This window comes from Mchenga conophoros, linkage group LG16, assembly GCF_057382185.1.
Source record: "Mchenga conophoros isolate Kocher_MC1m ecotype Shallow Benthic linkage group LG16, M_conophoros_male_GT1.1, whole genome shotgun sequence".
Taxonomy (NCBI): domain Eukaryota; kingdom Metazoa; phylum Chordata; class Actinopteri; order Cichliformes; family Cichlidae; genus Mchenga; species Mchenga conophoros.
In genome coordinates this window covers 15,726,579-15,747,245 of record NC_140541.1, presented here as the reverse complement: position 1 = coordinate 15,747,245, position 20,667 = coordinate 15,726,579, and the positions used below count along the sequence as shown (strand labels likewise).

The following is a 20,667-nucleotide window of genomic DNA, read 5'->3' as shown; positions in this document are numbered from 1 at the left end:
AGGCGGCATTTTTGTGTTGTTTTCAGCCAGCCGTGGGTACCACAGCGGTTGAGTTGAAGACGCAGTCTATGATCATGTCCGTTTTTACCACAATGTCAATGCCACATCAATATAGAAGCTTAGTGTGTCCCAGATTATACAGTTATTCTGAAAAGAAAAAGATGTCGAAAGGGGGGAAAAAGAAACTTGTTGATTTCTTTGCTTCCAGCTTCAACGTCTTTTACTCCTACACCAGCGTCGAAGTTGATGTTGTATCTGAGTGCCTGTGCCCTCAGCACTGCTATAAATGCTTTCAGAGCTGTGGTGGTGTCAATGTTTGCTAGCAAGGCGACCAACGTAGCAACCATAATGTATCCGTGTCTTCCTGTTTTAGGTTATGGGGTGAGCCAGTTAACTTGAGGGAACAGCATGATGCACTGGAGTTTTTCAACTCTTTGGTGGACAGTTTAGACGAGGCTTTAAAAGCACTGGGCCACCCTGCCATGCTCAGTAAGGTGCTGGGAGGATCTTTTGCTGACCAGAAAATCTGTCAAGGATGCCCACACAGGTAAGTACACATACTTTGTGTTTGGTGACTGAATATGGGCAGCAGTTTAAGACACTGTATACTTAACCCACAAAAAATGTGTTGTCAGATATGAGTGTGAAGAGTCGTTCACAACACTCAATGTAGACATCAGAAACCATCAGAACCTGTTGGACTCAATGGAGCAGTATGTAAAAGGAGATCTGCTGGAAGGAGCAAACGCCTACCACTGTGAGAAGTGTAACAAAAAGGTGAGAAGTTGGTGTCCTTCTGTTTAGTATGTGATGCTTGTAACTAGGGGTGGGGGGAAAAATCGATACTGTGTAGTATCGTGATATTTTGTTTGCTAATAATGTATCGATACAGGGACAGCAGAAATCAATATCTTGTTACAAAAAAGGTTTTTGTGGACTGGAACTGCTCTGACTTCAGAGCATGTTAATCCTTTTTCTAAGCAAGAATCCTGACACTGTCCAAATGTGTTTAACTTTTTTTTTGGCAGCAATAAACATGACAGTTTACTTATTTTAATTTAAGACATGTTTTATTTTAATTAAGTTTAAAACTTTTTTATTTAATGTAAAATTATATTTTGTTTTAATTTACTTTCAAATTCTTCAGTTGCTGAAGGGGCTGCATAGTTTTCATATTGCATAGTTCAGAATAGCTATAATTGTACCAGATGGTTGCATTCAGTTAAGTTGGACTAGACTGTAATACAAACCGTTCAGTTTGTCAACAATAAAACTGACTGAAATGAGAGAAAGACTGAGTGTGAGACTTTGATATTAGATAAAATGAATATTGAAAACGTTTACCTTTATGTACAGAATCTGAATATCGCAAAATATTTTTAAAAATTGCAATAATATCGTATCGTGAGTTAAATATTGTGATAATATCATATCGTGGGATGTATGGTTATTCCCACCTCTACTTGTAACTGCTCATGGGAAATTCACGCCAACTTTTACCATCATTTTCACACTGAATCTAAACAAACTTTGTTGTCCTCTGTTTAACTTCTCACCAGTTCCCTTTTCCTCACCTGTTTTTATGCTTTTTGCTTTAAAGGAGCCGTAGATAATCTGTGATGCTTGTTCTCCCTGTCAGGTGGACACAGTGAAACGTCTGCTGATCAAGAAGCTGCCTCCTGTCCTCGCTATCCAGCTGAAGCGCTTCGACTACGACTGGGAGAGGGAGTGTGCCATCAAGTTTAATGACTATTTTGAGTTCCCTAGGGAGCTCGACATGGAGCCGTACACGGTAGCAGGTGTGGCCAAGCTAGAAGGCGACGACGTAAATCCGGAAAACCAGGTTATCCAACAGAATGAGCCCTCTGAACCGACGCCACCAGGCAGCTCCAAGTATCGCCTGGTGGGAGTGCTGGTCCACTCAGGCCAGGCCAGTGGCGGACACTACTATTCGTATATAATCCAGAGGAATGGGGGTGATGGTGAGAAGAACCGCTGGTATAAATTTGATGATGGTGATGTGACTGAGTGCAAGATGGACGATGAGGAGGAAATGAAGAACCAGTGCTTTGGAGGGGAATACATGGGCGAGGTTTTTGATCATATGATGAAAAGGATGTCGTACAGGAGGCAGAAACGCTGGTGGAATGCCTACATCCTGTTCTACGAACGTATGGACTCAATGGACAAGGACAGCGAGCTTGTCAAATACATCTCGGACTTGAATATCTCCTCCACTAAGCCGCATCAGGTCAAGATGCCTGGTGTTATCGAGTGCAGCGTCCGCAAACAGAACGTCCAATTCATGCACAACCGAATGCAATACAGCCTGGAATATTTCCAGTTCATTAAGAAACTTCTGACCTGTAACAGTGTCTATTTAAACCCTCCTCCAGGTATGCATCAGTTTTGTGTGTGCGGGTAAATTCAGAGCTAACTCTTTGGATCCGAAAAAACGAATGACTCTTTTTAGCTAGAGTTTAGTTTAGTGCTAGTTTCTTTTTGCTTTATGTTTGCTCAGACCTTTTGAGACATGGTTCCAATACTGGAAACATTAACTGTAGCAGATGTTTACAAAGCCATCTGCTGCCAGATGTAATGCTGGTAAATCAAGGTTGCAAACACCAGCTAATATAGCTGTGTGTGATCATTTTATTAATCAAGGTAAGGTCCATGTAATCTGGAAAGCCTCTTAAGAGAGGGAGACCTGAACAAGATGGCAATGAAAACAGGCAATCGATAAAATGATACCAGCGAGAATAAAATAAACAATACTCAGATAAGACAGTCCAACCATCCACTCATGTTGACAGGTTGTATGAAAAATAATAGCATATATTTCATTACTGATGCACAGATTGTGTTGTTCCTCCAGTAATGGCCGTGCTCTTAAATTCCCCCTGAAACCTACTTTGATCTTTTTGATTAATTCCTCATTGTATCTGATCTGTGGGTTTCAAAGCTTCTCTCTTAAAGATACAGCTGCTGCCAAAAATATTTGTATCACTAATCTATGCCTAAAAAAAAATTATATGTATATATTATATCTCACTCAACTCAATGTTGTAAATAAAATTCTCATGGAGGGGAAAAAAAAATTGATGTTTAGTAGGTCAGCACAGACTGCTTAATACTGCACTACCTCTGTGTTAGGCATTACAAAGCTCTGATGCATTATTATTTGAACCAGAGCCCAGTGATGCCATAACCCCAAAAACACAGAATTTGTTCTGATCATAAGAAAATAAGAAAACAGTGTCAGTTTAGGTAGTTTCACATTTTATCTGAGCTTGCTCTGAGCCTTTAAGCTGCTGCCTCATTTTGTGAGCCGACAACTTCCCATCTGCTGTTTCATTATGTGCATTTCATGTTTCATCTAACTCCAAACAAAGGAAATGTCTGTTTGCTATTTACACACTCCAGTGGAGTTGCATATTTCACTTCCTTTGTGTGTTTCTTAGCCAGCTCTGTTGATGTGCAGTAGTTACTTTAAGGAGAAGTAGTTGCGTGAAGCCTTAGTTGCATGTTTAAGCATTGAAGAATTAGCTGCAGTTACATGGAATATTTTCTTTGTTTTGGTAACCGCTACTCTTTCTTTTAGGACAAGACCACCTTTTGCCAGAGGCAGAGGAGATTGCTATGATAAGTGCTCAGCTGGCTGCTAGGTTTCTCTTCAGCACAGGTTTTCACACCAAGAAAGTAGTACGGGGTCCTGCCAGTGACTGGTGAGCCTTGCTGTTTCTTTTTTCCTTTTTTTTCCCCCTCAAGTGTTCCTGCCCTTGTTTACACATGTTTATCTTGTTTTCCCCTCTAGGTATGATGCCCTTTGCATCCTGCTGAGACACAGTAAGAATGTACGCTACTGGTTTGCACACAACGTTCTGTTTGCTTATCCTAACCGGTTCTCTGAGTACCTGCTTGAGTGCCCGAGCGCTGAGGTCCGTGGGGCATTTGCCAAGCTCATTGTCTTCATCGCTCACTTCTCCCTGCAAGATGGCCCCTGCCCCTCCCCCACTGCCTCGCCTGGACCCTCAGCTCAGGTTGGTGCCAGGCTTACATCTGGGCACTGGAAAAAGGACTTTAATTCGCTCTGTCTGGCCTCACATGTTAACACGATGCCTTTGATGGACTCCAACTGATTTCATGTTTGTGTTTTAGGGCTGTGATAACCTCAGTCTAAGTGACCACTTATTGAGAGCTGTCCTCAACCTGCTCAGACGAGAAGTTTCTGAGCACGGCCGTCATCTGCAGCAGTACTTCAACCTCTTTGTCATGTACGCCAATCTGGGTAAGGAGCGCACAGAGATTGTTAAGCTTTTATGTACATTTGTTCCTCAATGAATTCTACAAAATTTTATGTAAATTATAATTCAGTTCTTTAATAATTGAAGTTATTTGGTGCTTGGAATGCTTTTACTTTCTTCTGACCTGTCATTACTCCTGCCACATGCAGGCCTGGCTGAAAAGACGCAACTGCTGAAGCTGAATGTTCCTGCCACGTTCATGTTGGTCGCTCTGGACGAGGGGCCTGGCCCTCCAATTAAGTATCAGTATGCTGAACTGGGCAAGCTCTACACTGTCGTCTCTCAGCTGGTTCGCTGTTGTGATGTCTCTTCACGCATGCAGTCCTCCATCAATGGTGAGTTGTTGGGGTTCCCCCCCCCCCTTCTCCTTTTAGGCACAAGTTGTATGAGCTCAGTTAAAGTGAACAAGTGATTGTGTGAAAAGGGTTAGTGAGAGCCCAGTGAGGATTTTCATCCTTGCTCAGGATCTAGTGACTGACAAACAGCCACTCTGAGCCTCTGTGCTGTGTAGGCACAGCTTGGAGCTGAGGGCTCTCAAAGATGATGCATGAGGGACTTTGCTAATATCCGCCTGCATTTGTAGGATAGTCCATCTTAACTTTTGTTTTGTATTTCCTGCAGGTAATCCCCCTCTTCCTAACCCATATGGGGACACCAACCTGACGGCTCCAGTGATGCCTGTGCAGCAGCTGGTGGCAGAGATCCTGTTTGTGAGGACGAGCTACGTGAAGAAGATCATTGAGGACTGCAGCAACTCTGAAGAGACAGTGAAGCTGCTTCGCTTCAGCTGTTGGGAGAACCCTCAGTTCTCCTCCACTGTGCTCAGTGAGCTGCTCTGGCAGGTAAACATCTAATGCTTCTTCAGAGCAACATGATATTCAGAACTCCATAGGTTTCTTACTTATAAACGTCTACAAGTGCTTGTAATTAGACTGTACACATTGTCTGCAGGTGGCATACTCGTACACCTATGAGCTGAGGCCTTACCTGGACTTGCTGCTACAAATCCTGCTCATCGAGGACTCCTGGCAAACACACAGGTCAGACTTGATTGCTGAGTGCAGAAAGTTACAATTTTTAAACTTGAACGTGGTTTTAAATTTCTCCTTTGCTTCTTTTTGTGTGTGTAGGATTCACAATGCGCTGAAGGGCATTCCCGATGACAGAGATGGGCTTTTTGACACCATCCAGCGCTCCAAGAACCACTATCAGAAACGAGCTTATCAGTGCATTAAGTGCATGGTGGCCCTTTTCAGCAACTGCTCTGTGGCTTACCAGATCTTACAGGTAAACAGGCTGTCTCTCTTTAACTAATGCAGACCAAAGTAAGCACTAAGTAACATAACAACAAGAAAGAGGTATATTGATGTGCTTTGGCATGTGAAAAGACTGGAAGCTTTAAAACATTTAAACGTTTGTTACATTTCTGTGCTTGTCTGTACAGAGTAACGGTGACCTGAAGCGAAAGTGGACGTGGGCAGTGGAGTGGCTGGGCGATGAGCTGGAAAGGAGGCCATACACAGGAAATCCACAGTACACCTACAACAACTGGTCACCTCCTGTTCAGAGCAACGAGACCTCCAACGGATATTTCCTGGAGCGCTCTCACAGTGCACGTATGACACTGGCCAAGGCCTGTGAGCTCTGTCCCGAGGAGGTAATACCATTAACCTTGTACTGTACACACCCACAGATTCTCTTTAACACTATCTTGCAGTCTTAGGGAGAGGTAACAGAAAAAATATTGTAAGACTGAGGCTGAATGTGAATGTGTATCACATCACTTCAACACAAATAGCCCAAATGAATGGTCTAACATGACCAGCATTTAACATGTGGATATGTATGAGTACTAACATGGCGATTAATCGAATATTAAGCCGATCAGAAAATTTGTAATTTACCATTTTCTCTACCTCTTGTAGTTACGCACGAAATGTGTTGTGTATTTTTAGCTTTGTATCCTGATTTTTTTTTAAACATACAGAGAGTAAATTATCTGGAATCTAAGTGCTCAGCTAAAAGAAACTGAGCTTGATTAAAGTACAACTTACCATGTTTGACTCTGTGTTGTTTACATGGCTGCAGTTCACAATACACACAGATATGATTGTGTTGTTTTCACTTAAAATGCGTTACTTGTATATATTTTTTTATGAATGGAAAATCCAGTCAAATGACACACTTCTCCTGTAATATTCCATACACAGCTCAAGTGTACTCAGGGAAGCCCAGGGAAGGTCAGTATTCCAGGCACCACGACATAAAAGAAGGAAGTGAGACAAAACCTACCAAAAGAATCAGCAGAGAAACAACAGTTTTAGCTTCCATCACATTTAACACTAGTTTAAATCGAATTGCACAGCTTTGAGTTTCTTGTAGATTAGTCAGAGGCTTGAAACACTATGACGATGAGCCTTTTGCATGTATTTTCAATATAAATGTCATGTAAATAATTTAGGATGTGCAGTTAGAGTAAACTACTCCAATTTTGTACATGTCCACTCTGCGTAGGTAAAGCAGATTGTGAGCGTACATGATATTTTATTTAAAAAAATAAATAAATAAATCATTTCTTGGCTGTTCAAGTAAAAGGCAAGGTGTACTGGCCACTGGTGAGATATGAGATGCTATGTAGTGTAACTAAGCATGAGAAGTCATGTTACGCAGCTGCACACAGTGAACAGATCTTTGTTCTCTTCCTGTCCTGTTGCCCAGTCTCAGCAGCACTGACATAGCCAGTCTTCAATCTCAGTCTAGTGCTCTTTTGCCAGTTTTTGCTTCCTCCCCAACTTGCAGTGTGGTACGGCCAGCCACCTGCATCTCCTAGCCTCAGCTGTACTTGAGCATTCAATGCTAGTTACAGTATTTTAACTGTTAAGCCGTTGTGCTTTTTTAGCCGCTGTTTTGCAGATTTGTACATTTCTAGATCTCAAAGGTTGCACATTACTCTTAAAGGCGTAAGCAGCCCCTAATGTGAAGCTGTCAGTTTTGTTATTTGGATCAAATCAAAAGCCAGAACTTATCATATTCATAGTATTAAGTTTTAATCTGTGACAAAATAATGAACAAAAGCTAAATTGAAAAGTTTATAAACTCGTGATGTTTCAGATAGCTTTCAGGTCCTGTCCGTTACATCATGTTGTAATGTTGATGTGTACTTGACCTTGCCTCAGAGATAAGACTGTAAAACGATGAGGCTGATGTTATTCGATATAGCATGATAAAAGTACAAATGCCAATGAGCCTTGTCCTTTAAAAACGACGCACTGAAATTGCCTCCACAGTAGAGGTTCATGTGCACCTTCTGTTAGCTCCATTTTTTTCATGCTCTCAGCTGTAGACGCCACCCACACACGTAATTCAATCTCCTAAACCTTATTTACTTGACAACACAGTAGGAAGTTTGACTTTCCCACACAAGCTACTCTCTGATGTCAGACTATTATACTTTGTTCAAATAGATGAGCACATTTCCAGTTTTTGTCTTGATATGTGATTACAAACATATATTCATCTCTTTTATTCTAGGAGCCAGATGAACAGGAAGCACCCGATGATCAGGACTCCTCCCCACCTGAGGATACGTCTCTGTACCCACATTCTCCCGGAACAACCCAGTTTCAGCAGGTAGTGTCTCAGAGGACAGCTTACTGCCCATTCCCATCAAAGGATGTTCTATCTTTCTAAATCATAACATGTGAGGAAAAGAACTTGCAATAGAAAGCAGCCTAAGCTTTTAGCAGCATAACTAAGAGAGTATCCAGCTCTTTACTAAAGAAAAAAGGATAATCTTACAGTACAGTTCAAGTATTTGTCTCCCATACTCAAACTGGGAGCTCGGTCCACAGCAGAGGGGCCTGCTAGCTGAACATGGGGTTTCTGAACTTTGGTGTGTGAGAGGAAAGACTTTAAGATGAATTCTGGATTTAACAGGGACACAGAAATATGACATCTCCTAGTTTCTGTTTGCCAACAACTTTTGCTTAACTGGAAACTTTTCAGGGAGGGGTTACGACACCTGATTTTACAAAAATAAATAAATAAATCCATCCCAGAAGTGCGGAGCTTGTGAAGTGTTTTTTCAGTGTCACTCTGAGACAGGATGTTCTCGAGTTTTCATATTGCACAGGTAAAAGAACGCAGTCTTAGACAGTGGTTTCCATCCCCGTAGCGAGTCTTGTATTATCTGTTAATGATGCTGGTAACCATGGTGAAAAGTGTTTTTTCCTGAGTATTATTTCGTGCCCAAGCACTCACACAATCAGTGACTCAGGTTTGTCAGTTTGTGATAATGCTGTACTGCAGACAACTTTGTGTCCTTCTGTACTTGAGTTCATCCCTTTACACTGATTTTGGCACGTTTTGTCTGTGTATTCAGTAATTTACCACACCAGGCTCATTTCTTTCATCAGAAACACTTCATCCGTCTTTGAGGTCAAGTGCAAGTAAAATGTAGACAGGAAGCGGCATGTGGCTTCACCTTGAGTGACTCTGTGGCTGTCAGGGCATTTATCCCTACTGAAGACATACATTACTAGTCATAGATGGGGATTTTTTAAAAATTTTTTATAGGTTCTGCTTCGTGAAAGGCAGGGTAATTTCCTGTTTAGTGCATTTACAGCAAGCAAACACGGACTAAAAACAATCTGTGGTGCACATGTTGACTGTAGTGAAGAAATGTGGCTCTGATGTTTTTGCTGATTCAGCAGCAGAGGTGAGGTCTGTCAGTTTAGATTAGTTTGGAGTTATTGGCCCCAGCAGCGTTGCACGTGCATAAAACACGTGGCTGTGGATGCAATTAAAGCATGTCATGTTTTCATTTGAGTGCATTTCTTATATGATGTGCTGATTTTTCTCCACGCTCTCCCCCCGAACAGAACAACCACCCTCACGGGCAGCCGTACACCGGGCCTGCTGCTCAGCACATGAACAACCCCCAGCGCCCCGGTCCGGCCTCCGCTCCGACTCCAGCCCCGACCCAGACTTCCGCCCCCGCCCCTGCCCCCGGTACCACTCCAGGAACAGGCCCGCGAGCACAAGAGAACTGGGAGGGCACAGAGGAGGTCGCTCCCGCCCCCACCTCCACCCCAGCGCCCGCCCCGCCTAAGGAGTAACCTCCCCCTCCCTTCCTCTGCTGTGCCTCGAGCCTCCATCGTCCCACTCTCTCCTCTCGCCGGGTCCCACCTTTCTCTTTCTCTCTCTCTGGCCCCAGGGCAGGGTAGAGCCTGGCCACTTCTCTCTCCACTGTCCCCACTCCCCCCGACAGCCTGCGGGAGACGCTCTCCCCTGACCTGAGGCCGCCTGACTGTGTGACAGGGGCCCGTTCTCGGCTGCAGAGGCGAGGGAGTGGACAAGAGTTCTAATAACGAAAAAAACAAATTTACCTGGAGCTGACGATGCTGATGCGCTTGTCTACACGACGAAAAGGTGTACATAGTATGTTAATGTTTTTGACTGTTCAGATTCCCCAGTAGCATAACTCTGTGTGGTTTGCTGTTGGGAGATGTTGCAGATGTTATGAAAAACAAAATGGATATTATAAATAATAAAAATTCCCCCCCAGAAAAAAAAACTGTAAGAAGACAACAACTCCTTTGTTTTATCACCCATGCTCAGCAGTAAAACTTTGTTCTGCCATCGGACGGTTTCTGGTCATTCACCTGTAGAAGGACGCATTGTTATCATAATAATTATATTCTTCTTAAGCTCCTTGGCAACCTTACGACCCACGCCAAATCAACCCCCGAGCTGTGGTTGGGTTTTACTGCGAGACGTGGAATGGTTGGGTGGACTTTAATGGTGTTTGGTTGATGTGAAACAGCATTGATGCAACATTGCTCTGAAACTCATTGCCTTTCTCTCACTTTTGTCTTTTTTTTTCTTTTTTTCTTTTTTTTTTTTGGTTCTGGTAATTAATTCAATCCTTTCTGAAGCTCTAGTTAATATGCTGTAACATTTAGCATGGCTTCTCACCAGAATAGTGTAGCCCATGGGAAGACTTGTGATCATAACAACCTAAAAGCTGTTCTTAATCCACATCTCCAGAGGGGTGTTGTTTCCCTTTAGGTTGTCTTTTTTTTCTACTCATCTACCCTGTCTACAAAGAGGGCGATACTTTTTTTGTTTTTTTGGAACCAATGTATGAATAAGTGGCTTTTCAATTGCACATTATAATCCTCCAACTTCACATTTGGCAGTCAGTTTCGGTGGGTTAGACAACTTTAGCTTTCATCTATAGGAAAATGAACACATATGCAACAGAACTGCTGTACTGGGCTTTCTGGTGTATAATAGACTGTGTGGTTTGCTTCTGTCTCTTCAATAGAGCCTAGTCGTAGACAGACTTTGTTGCCCATCGGCCTCCTTTCTGCCGTGGAGCTGGTCAGGTTTGGCATCTGGCTGCGGTTTGGGATGATGTGACTGATCCTGAGCAGCAGCGAGCACCCACCGCACCTAACCCCACCCATCCCCACCTTTGAGAGTAGGTCCCACAGCAGGGTTTTACCGTAAGAATAGCGGCTGGTTAGTCATGTTGCAACTTGAGCTAACTTGTGATTATGTAGGAGTAAAGGTAAACATCAGTAAATACTGTATTTAATTGGTAACTTGAATGCGTGTAATTTTCTTTTTTTTTATTCATTTTTTTTTCTTTTATTTTGTCAAAAACATACCAAATACTCCTGCAAATGAAAATATTCTGCCCACCGTATTATATTTAAATATTTTGCTCTTATTTTATAGAATTTATTTTGTTGTATTTCACTAAAAAAATAGAATTTGATTTAAGAGGAACATTTTTGTCCTTGTGTTATTTTTAAAGAAGATATTTGACTGTACAGAGTTCTGCGCCCTGTTTTTTGCCGACTTTTGTTTTGGCCATGGTGTGACGTTGAATTCTGGAGCTACAGTCGCGATGTGGACTTTCACTTTGTGAGGTTTTTTGTGCACAGAAATATAACAAAAAAAAAAAAGCATTGCGCCCTTAGCAAATAAAGAACATGGAATCTTGCCTGCGTGTCATTTTTAAGCGTTGGACAGTTCAGAAGATACTTGACTTGTTTTCGATTCTGCATGAACTGTTCTGTTGAGCGATTGGTTAATTGATAAATGTACATCAATTTGTCCCTGGACGGGTCTCCACTAAATGGAATCCACCACTAATAAATTACAGCTGTGGTGCTCCTGCTTTGATGGCCAAAACCTGACTGCTGTGAAAATGTCTCAAATCTCTGTCTATCAGAGACACTCACACTCACTTCCTGAACTGCACATCCTCAATTCCTCCCCTTCCCCTTTGGTACCTCCCACCGAAGATGCGAGGTAGCAGCCATGTAGTAAAATGAGACTTTTTTTTCCTTTTACAATGTCAATTAAATATGTTTGACTAAAAACTAAACTGTTTAACAAAACTTAATAAAAAAAGACTAGCTCTTCAAACAACTGCCACAAACAACTTGTGTGTGCAGTGTGACTTTTACTGAATCTGTGCCTTAATAAAGGCCCAACTTCAAGGGAGTCATACTTTGAAAAGCACATAGTATTTGTTGAAAGTGTGAATCTTACATAGCGGCCACAAGAGCAAAATAATTAAGTCTCTTTAACAAACTCTTGCCAATCACGTGGCTGTTTCGCCTCCATCAAGTCTCCAGTCTGTTTTCCACGTACCCTTCACTATTACTGATTTCTGGGTCACACTCAGAAGGCTGAGAGCAGGGATGAATTACTAAGGTCAGGCTATTTTATTGCTTATATACTTCAATGCATTGAAAGTTCAATCACCTGCCCAATAAGATGCCCTCTAGTGTTTAGAAGTGGTCACTACACTAAAGCAGCTAAAATTGATTTTGTTTTCCAAAAAACCCCAAAGAACTTTTGAAATCTTTCAGATAAGGGAAACACTCCGACCCTCGCTCCTCAAAGACCATAACCTAAAAACAAAGATTAAGACAAAGGGATTTGGTATAACAAGTTATTCCTGTCACCAAACAGTAAAATAATAACTGGTGACCTCAGTGTGATTTGTTTTCCCCCAGTAAATCTGACTAAATCTTTAAAACCTGATGCAAATTCTAACTTGTATACAAATTGTTTCAAATTAAAAACTAATTAGCCTTAACAGGGTTAAAAAACATCTGAGTATTTTTTTAAATTGTGTTAAAGCTTTGCTGGTGTGACAGCTGAAACACCTGCTCCTGATTATCACAACTCAGGAAGAACCCCCCCCCCCCCCACTATATTCCTTTTTTTTTTAAACTCCCCAAAGTTTGTGCATGTTGAAAGCTTGTTGAGCAAAGTCAACACTGTCAAATTTAACTTCAGATTATAATATCACAGCTTCACCTTTAAAATTCTGCAACTACTCAGTTTCACACAAGGAAAACCTGCTCATCTAACCACCTCACTGAAATGGGGTTCATTGTTTTGTATGTGGTGTGGACTCCGGAATGACTTCAGCCAATCAAATGTTTTGGAACAGGTTTTTATTATCAACACGGTCAGATTTAGTTCTCCTTCTCCTGGACGGTCTTTGTTCCGCGCAGTCTGCCTGTACGACGGGCAGCAATAAGACCGACCTTGCGACCAGCAGGTGCATCCCTCCTGATTGTTGAGGGTTTGCCGATGTGCTGATGGTTACCACCACCGAAGGGATGCTCAACAGGCTGCAGGAGGACAGGAGAGGGGGGGGGAGAAGCATCTTTAGTATGAGGACTTTCAAAAGGGAATCCATCCTCTACTCTTTTCTTCCTCACTGACTAATTTAACAGCAAGCACACAACCAGGTATTGTGATAAACATCCTTTCACCAGCCTCTTAGCTCTGAGAATCAGAACCAACAGGCCTTTATTTCATATGTTCAATAAAGATTGTTTTCTTTGTGACCAGAAAGGCTCAAACATGGACTTTCTTCATGTGGTTGGTGCTCTGACAACACAGGCAGCACCATCTAAAACCTCAAAGCAGGTTGTTCCTCTAAACGTTTTGAGATTCGCCCGCCCACAGACTCATTGCAGTGTGTGTGAGTTCTGCAGACTCTTCTGGAAACCCATTAGGGTAACTGTAATACCGAGTGATTAGCTATTATCTTCACCACCTCTGAGAATAGGCAATCATCTGCATCAGTGCTGAGACTTTTTATGGGGCTCCATAGTAAACTTTTCTAAAGATTCAATGCCCAAAATAACACAATCTGATTATCTGCCTACATGACATGTCTTTCAGTTCAATGCATAAATACATGCATCTGTCTGCTGCTCTGCCTGCAGTCCTGTATGTGTTTCTAATCACAGCACAGTGCCGGTACGCTCATGTTCACTTACGTTCATAGCCACACCACGGACACGTGGCCAGCAGTTCCTCTTGGCCTTGTACTTGTGGTAGGCACGACCGGCCTTCAGGATGGGCTTGTCAATACGTCCACCTCCAGCAACGACACCTTCACCACAGAAGGAGGGCAGACACGTTTAAACGCTTTCCTCAGTCCAAAGACTAGATCAAATGCGCGGCTGTTTCGTTACGCTTTCTTACCAACGACGGCTCTGTTGGCAGAGGCAATGACCTTCTTGGCGCCTGAGGGCAGCTTGACTCTGGACTTCTTGGTCTCGGGGTTGTGGGAGATGACTGTGGCGTAGTTTCCTGAAGCACGGGCCAGCTTGCCTCTGTCACCGGGCTTCTCCTCAAGGCAGCAGATGATGGTTCCCTCAGGCATTGTGCCAACGGGCAAGACATTACCAATGTTCAGCTGAGCTGTGGGACAAGGGATGAGAGGACAAGCTTCAAACTTCCATCTGACAATCTGAAAACAGTGTCACCTAAGCAACAGCTCTGTTCGCGTTTCATTGGAGGCTGACTGAAGACAGGTAATCAAAAAATGTAACAGAAACACGAGGCAGCAGATAAGCAGGTGCTGCACAGCACAAAAGCAAATAATCGCCCTCTGATTACACCCTAGGATTCTTCTGCTATTTTCACGGATGCTCATCTTTGCTTAATGAGCTAAATAAGACAATAGTTCAATTAGAACCAACACTGAGACTGAAAATTATTATTAAAACATCTTGTGGTTCATTCAGATAACTTTATCCATCTTCTCCATCAAGGACCACCAATGGAACAGATTTATGTTTAGACCAGAAAATATTTAACCATGCAGATGAAAGCTCAAACATTACACACTTCATGGTTAAAATTGCTGTTATCATGTTTGTCATTTAACAACCACAACTTAAAAGTCTCAGGGGAAAACAGAGATCCCCCTGAAGTGGGCAGTGTGGCTGAGGACAGCTGAAGTCCTGACCTATATATCAGAATAGAGCTGCTGGTTCCAACCCCATAACAAGTACAGGAGGGCAACTGTCGCCATCTTCTACTACCAAACACATGGTACTGGGTGCTTCTTCTGTCCCCACAAAGCACAAGTGTGGACCACAGCCCCAAAACTACAGATACCAAGTTTAAAAAAAAAGTGTGTAAATGCCTTCAAACTGTTGAGTTTCTGTCAGCAGATATTAAAATAAAAAACATCACGGCAGTCCCAAACAGCTGACTCTCTGCACAACAGCACCATTATCAATGAAGGAAATGCTGATTTTTATTCATGTAGAAGGAAATACAAATAAAAGTAATCAAGTAGTGTAATTACACTTTGACTAAAGCTAAAAAACAACTTTAACAGCTACATCCTGCAAGGACTTTAAGACGTATGAGTGAAAACACAGAGAGTGAAGTTGAGATCTCAAGTGTGTCCAGCACTAACCCAAACTATGAAAGAGCAGAAAACATTCAGGCAGCTTCTTGTCGAGTTGCTCTGTATGTTGCATATTCTATCAGCTCCTATATCATATATGATCATTACTCCTGTGACTAACTTTATGACAGGAAAACATTAAATCATATCATTACATGGCTCCCTGGAACTACTGCCACCTCTGAAGCCACTCAATCTTAACAGGAACTTTAAAAGAGAGTCTGAGTGAGACAGAGGTCCAAAATTCCTTCTCAAGCTTGATTTAGACTTCTGTGGGAAATCTATGTCATAACTTGCACAGTAACCGGAAACTACTTTCATCCGTACACCTCAACCTTCCACGCCATTCAAGTCATCTTTTTATGTGTCGACCTGATGTTTAGTTACATTTCTCAGGAGATGGATGCCAGATTATGTAGCAGGTTGTGGCGTAAGGTTAAAATGGGGATCCAGCTATGGTGTAAGATCGGACGCAGAAATATAATTCATGCATTAGCGTCACGTTGTGGAAAGATCCATGGCAACAGATGAAAATCTAAGAGCAGCTCATACACCCTTGCTCAGCGTCTTACCCTTCTTGCCACAGTAGATGAACTGTCCGGTGTGGATGCCCTCGGCAGCAATGAAGAGCTCCGTCCTCTTCTTGAACCGGTATGGGTCACGGAAGGCCACTTTGGCCAGGGGGGCACCACGGCCAGGGTCGTGGATAATGTCCTGCAAGGGGAAACCAGCAGGAAAGACATTACAAATCCGTCCACCCTCACCACTGCCCAAAACAGCTCGGATTTATCATCAAATTACCTTCACAATCCCTTTGATGTAACCATGGCGTTCAGCGAAGTCAATGTGACGGAGTTTAGCAGCACCTTTCCTGTGCTTGACGTGGGCTTTAAACACAGAGCCCGCACCTTTTCTCTGTCCCCTGATTACACGTCCCATCGTGTACTGAAAAACAGAGCATTTAATGAAAAAAAAAAGTTACATTCTAGTGTCTTGTTTAATACAGGATAAAATTAAATCCAGCATCTCCATCAAACAGGTCAAAACAGAGAAACATGTGGCTACCCCTCTAAGCAGACCTGTGTAGTAATTACTAAAGCTAAACCTCATTGAATGGATCCAACCTTAACTTATGATACATAAAAACACTTTAAAGCAAACATTTAACCAGTAGCAAGTTAAAGAAAACGTTTCAAAGGCCTGAGTTTAAATGTGAGGATTTAATGAGTTCCACTGGTTTTTAAAAGCTTGAAACAGACACGTATCTGTCGGCTTGACATATGAAATGCTAACAGGGCTGCTACTAATGTAAAGTCACATTAAGTTTTCCTTTATGGGAACTTTAACTTAAAGCTTATGTATGTTTGTCGGTATAGTGGCTGAAACACTGCACAAAGCGAGTTTGGCTTCTCATATGCAGTAATACATCTCTCATAATGCTAGCTGTCGTTAGCCCGCCAAGCTAGCCTCCGTTAAGTCAATTTGTTAAAGTAACGGTTCAGGTTTAACACAAATTTCCTTTATTCCAACACTTACACGAGTATATACAAATTTAATTATTAGCAGCTTGCCAAATTTGCTCATATGAAAGGCTGCCGGCCTTTTAGCTACCAGCACACCGCTGTAAGTGCGCCATGTCGCCCAACAGGGACACACAAGCACGAAAAAAAACTTAAAATCAAAAGTCTGTCGTTAAAATGCTCGTTAGGTCTTAGTCTTATACACTTGTTCCGTATTTAGAAATGTCTTTTTAAAGCGGATGGCCTAATTAAATCTGGATTTAGAACAGATTTTTAGGACGGGGATCAGAAAGTAGACATCCTACCTAAACTCCGTTGACGGAAAGAGGAAGTGCAAAGGAAAAAGCCAAGGTTTTCTTCCGGAGAAATCACCGCGGGGGCCGACGGGAAATGTAGGCTTCGTCCTCGTTTTCTTAGTTTAACTCGGAAGTAAGCAGCGATTGTCGCAAATAGAAGAATCGCAGCACTGAGGTATTAAAACTCTATATGTGTTAAATGATGGGAGCACAATCTTAGCATAAATACAGAATAAATAAACCTAAACGCTACCTTTAAGCAATTTGGATTACAAACATTTTCACACATTGAATGATAGAAGATAGAAAAATAACAAAAAGAAACATTTTTGGGGGGCTATAAGGATGTTTATAGTAGCCTATAATGAGTTTCTTTCTAAATGTAGCTGAGCATTACACAAAAAAAGTATACAGGGATCTTTGAGTCTTTACTGAGGAGTATGATGACAGAAGAACAGCCCTCTTAAAAAAAAGAAAAAGAAAAAAGAAAAAGAAAGACTGTGGGAATAAATGAACTCCAGGAGATGGCAGCAAAATAATGTCAGAGTGGTTTTTATGCTCAACCATGAAATAATTGCCTGAAATATTTTTGAAAATTAAAGCTTCTGACAATTTAAAAAACATATTAAATATGAATTTGCATATAAGCAAAGCTTGCTAAAGCAGAATCGTGACATTTGTGACATGTGAACTACTAAGCAGAATTTTTGGCCTGCGTTAAATGATGTTGGTAATTATGTTTTAGGGATATTATCAGTACTTTTAGTGTGAAATGTGCTTGCACTGTCATTCTAGTGATGTTTAGTAAAGTCATCCCAGTTCTAAAAGATCATGTGGCCCCTGAAGTAATGCCACTGGACTCTGGGATTCTGTTATTTTGTCCTCTAGCTTCACCATTGAAAGTCAGCAGGGTGGTATTAGTGCATTAGCGCATACCTCCGGACAGCTGAACTCGAGATGCACTAACTCTTAATGGGAAAATTAGCAGGAAGTGTAAATTTAGTGCAAAAGTCAAAATTCACCTCAAGTCCCCTGTGATTTTTCTCACCACAGAAGAAGATGTGAGAGCAACAGTTGGCTCCCCTTCTGAGATCCGAGTGTCCCGCTGGTGGAACCAATCCACTGTGATTAATGGGGGCATGCACACACCCACAGAGCTGACAGTGTCCATGATAAATAGGTGGTTCACTTATTGTGATGCTGCATTGTTTTATAAAGTCCCACAGGCTTAACATGAATAAATGCTGCACACATGCACACAGGTTTTACACGTTACTGTGTTTTTGTTTCTTCTGAGGACACAGGAGTCATCCTAATTAAGATCCTCCAAATGACCCTGCAGATGTTTGTTTAATACACTGCAGTCTCAGATCTTCATGTCTTTACCAGTCACATCCGTGTTTCATTGTTTCTGTTCACTGTTTAATGCATTGAAATAAAGCAGTCACTTTAAATTGTTGTAACAAAAGCGAGAAGCGAGTTCATACAAGCTCAGAAACAAAGCATTCCTTTCTGTATTATTGTGTTACCTGGATGCTAAAGTGAGAAAGATGATGAAAGAATATTTATCATCACTGGTAAGAAACTCCAGGCAGCACAGCAACACGGTGATTAGCACCGTCTCAAAGCAAGAACAGTTCAATTCAACCACCTGGCTGGAGCCACGCAACCCTGACAACAATAAGAAAAAGGTAAGAAAAATATCATTCAATCACACTTCTCATGGCTTCATCTACAGTAAGAGGGTTGCAAGGTTACCTTGCTTGAGGCTTCTGCTAATAAAATCTGTATCTATGTGTGTCACTAAAAGATAAAACCTATCCTTATTTTATTATATTTATATATACTAACAAATTCCCAAGCTATGTGTGGGAGGCAGGGAAAGTACATACATACATATGATCATTACAGTATGATGCTATGATACATTATATTGTGACACTCCAGTCTAACCTGACATTCGTCAACTGCTGAACTGAACTGTCAAATATAGATACACAAATATATACGATTGTGGTATTTGTACAAAATACGCCATATAGATGTTGCCACTCACGGTAACTGTTTGTGCAAGAATGGTTCACCAATCATAAGGATACATACACCAAGGTTTTTACTTGATGTGTCTTAATCAGAATCAGAATTTGACTTATCCCTAAGTTTGTACACAAATGAGGAATTTGTCCTGATGTCATTGTGCAAAAACCTGTGATACAGAAATGAAATATATCATATAATATAGGCATTGGTACAAAAACATTGATGTAATAACAAATGATGAAAATCCATGCTTAGTACTTATAGATGCTAGAATAGAAATTAAGAAAATATAAAAAATCTTTAAAAAATAAAAATAAAAAGACAGAGGGAAAAATTCTAACTGTTGGTAGAAAAGGATGTTCCCTGACCGGGAATCGAACCCGGGCCGCGGCGGTGAGAGCGCCGAATCCTAACCACTAGACCACCAGGGACCTGCGACAAAATCCGCAACCTCTACAATCAGAATTTAATACACCTGACCGCCAGATGGCGTTGTTGAGCTTGGTGGCAATCCAAACGCAGAAGTTTTTCCATGAACTTTAAAACTGTCAAAATATTCATCGTTTGATCCGCAGCAGTGGAGGAACAGCGGTGAACACCAGAACTGCCTGTTCAGCATTCAGCAGCACACAGGATCAACACCACAGAGACAAAAGAATTAAGCTAAAGAGTGAGTGCGGACTCGTAATCATCTGGTGGACGCAGATGTCTGAGCTTTATGAGGTGGTAATGTTGTGTTTAAACCTTTTTACTTCTCTACTCTAAATGCTACAGATTTAAAGGCTGCTACATTTTTTAGGTGGAAAGAGTGGAAGTAGAAAGAAGCCCTGCCCATTAAATAAAAGAAAGAACCTGTGGTTTTGCATTTAAAACCCAACTTTTCACATACCTGCTGATCTTCACTGCTCCTCATTGGTATCTAATTAATACACTCTACATTATACTCTCATCTGCCACTTTATTGGGTACACCCTTTCAACTGCTTGTTTTTTTGACTATCTAACTAGCCAATCACACGGCAGCAGCTCACGTGGTCAAGACTACCTGCTGAAGTTCAAGCCGAGCATCAACAGGCGAAAAACTATGATTTAAGTGACTTTGAATTTGGTTGTTGGTGTCAGACGGGCTGGTATGAATATTTCAGAAAATGCTGATCTACTGGGTTTTTCGTCACAACTATCTATGGGGTTAGAGACAATGGTATGACAAAGAGAAAATATCCAGAGGTCAGCGGTCAGAGGAGAATGGCCAGACTGCATTGACCTGTTAGGAATGTAACAGTAGCTAAGATAACGACTCATTGCAACCAAGGTATGCAGAAGTCAAACCTTGAAGCAGAAGACCACACTTGGTGCTTCTCTTATCAGCTAAGAACAGGCAACCGAGGCTACAATTCACGCAAGACCACAAACTGGACAAGAAAAGATTGTAAAAACGCTGCAAGTTTAATGTGCCTCGATTTCTGCAGTCACATTTGGATGGTATGGTCAGAGATTGGGATGAACAACATAAAAGTATGGATCTATTCTGCTCAGTAGGATGGTGTGGGGGATATTTTCTTGGCACACTTTGGGCCCTTCAGTAATAACTGATAATCATTTAAACCTCACAGCTTACCTGAGAATTGCTGCTGACCATTTCACCCCCTTTATGACCACAGTGTACCCATGTCAAAGCACAAATCAGCTCATACTTGTTTCCTGAACACGACGATAGCTTCACGGTACTCAAATGGCCTCCACAGTCACCACATCTCAATC

The 20,667-nt window shown here is 41.8% G+C and overlaps 2 protein-coding genes and 1 non-coding gene across 11 annotated transcripts in view; 1 reads left to right on the top strand and 2 right to left on the bottom strand.

Annotated features, from left to right (window-relative positions):
• usp9 (ubiquitin specific peptidase 9) overlaps window positions 1–11,316 on the top strand; it is a 36,577-nt gene extending 25,261 nt beyond the window's left edge. For 7 of the 9 annotated variants that reach the window (XM_085249791.1, XM_085249792.1, XM_085249797.1 and 4 more), the window contains 14 exons: window positions 374–547; window positions 636–777; window positions 1,640–2,396; window positions 3,602–3,725; window positions 3,815–4,040; window positions 4,159–4,288; window positions 4,454–4,639; window positions 4,926–5,146; window positions 5,256–5,344; window positions 5,435–5,591; window positions 5,749–5,961; window positions 6,515–6,544; window positions 7,836–7,934; window positions 9,185–11,316. In XM_085249791.1, coding sequence (XP_085105917.1) covers window positions 374–547; window positions 636–777; window positions 1,640–2,396; window positions 3,602–3,725; window positions 3,815–4,040; window positions 4,159–4,288; window positions 4,454–4,639; window positions 4,926–5,146; window positions 5,256–5,344; window positions 5,435–5,591; window positions 5,749–5,961; window positions 6,515–6,544; window positions 7,836–7,934; window positions 9,185–9,421 — 2,785 coding nt within the window. In that variant the 3' untranslated portion in view covers window positions 9,422–11,316. The remainder of the gene's footprint in view (window positions 1–373; window positions 548–635; window positions 778–1,639; window positions 2,397–3,601; window positions 3,726–3,814; window positions 4,041–4,158; window positions 4,289–4,453; window positions 4,640–4,925; window positions 5,147–5,255; window positions 5,345–5,434; window positions 5,592–5,748; window positions 5,962–6,514; window positions 6,545–7,835; window positions 7,935–9,184) is intronic. The other 2 variants (XM_085249798.1, XM_085249795.1) reach the window with 1 other exon arrangement.
• Window positions 11,317–12,770: 1,454 nt separating this feature from the next.
• rpl8 (ribosomal protein L8) lies at window positions 12,771–17,003 on the bottom strand. The gene is made up of 6 exons (XM_085249799.1): window positions 16,877–17,003; window positions 15,853–15,996; window positions 15,624–15,765; window positions 13,833–14,051; window positions 13,625–13,740; window positions 12,771–12,967 (listed from the first exon to the last, which is right to left on the bottom strand). The coding sequence occupies exons 2-6, from the start codon at window positions 15,988–15,990 to the stop codon at window positions 12,809–12,811; spliced, it is 774 nt and encodes a 257-aa protein (XP_085105925.1). The 5' UTR covers window positions 15,991–15,996; window positions 16,877–17,003; the 3' UTR covers window positions 12,771–12,808.
• Window positions 17,004–19,266: 2,263 nt separating this feature from the next.
• trnae-cuc (transfer RNA glutamic acid (anticodon CUC)) lies at window positions 19,267–19,338 on the bottom strand. Its single transcript has one exon. It is a non-coding gene; the product is annotated as a tRNA-Glu (tRNA).
• Between the last annotated feature and the right edge of the window lie 1,329 nt (window positions 19,339–20,667).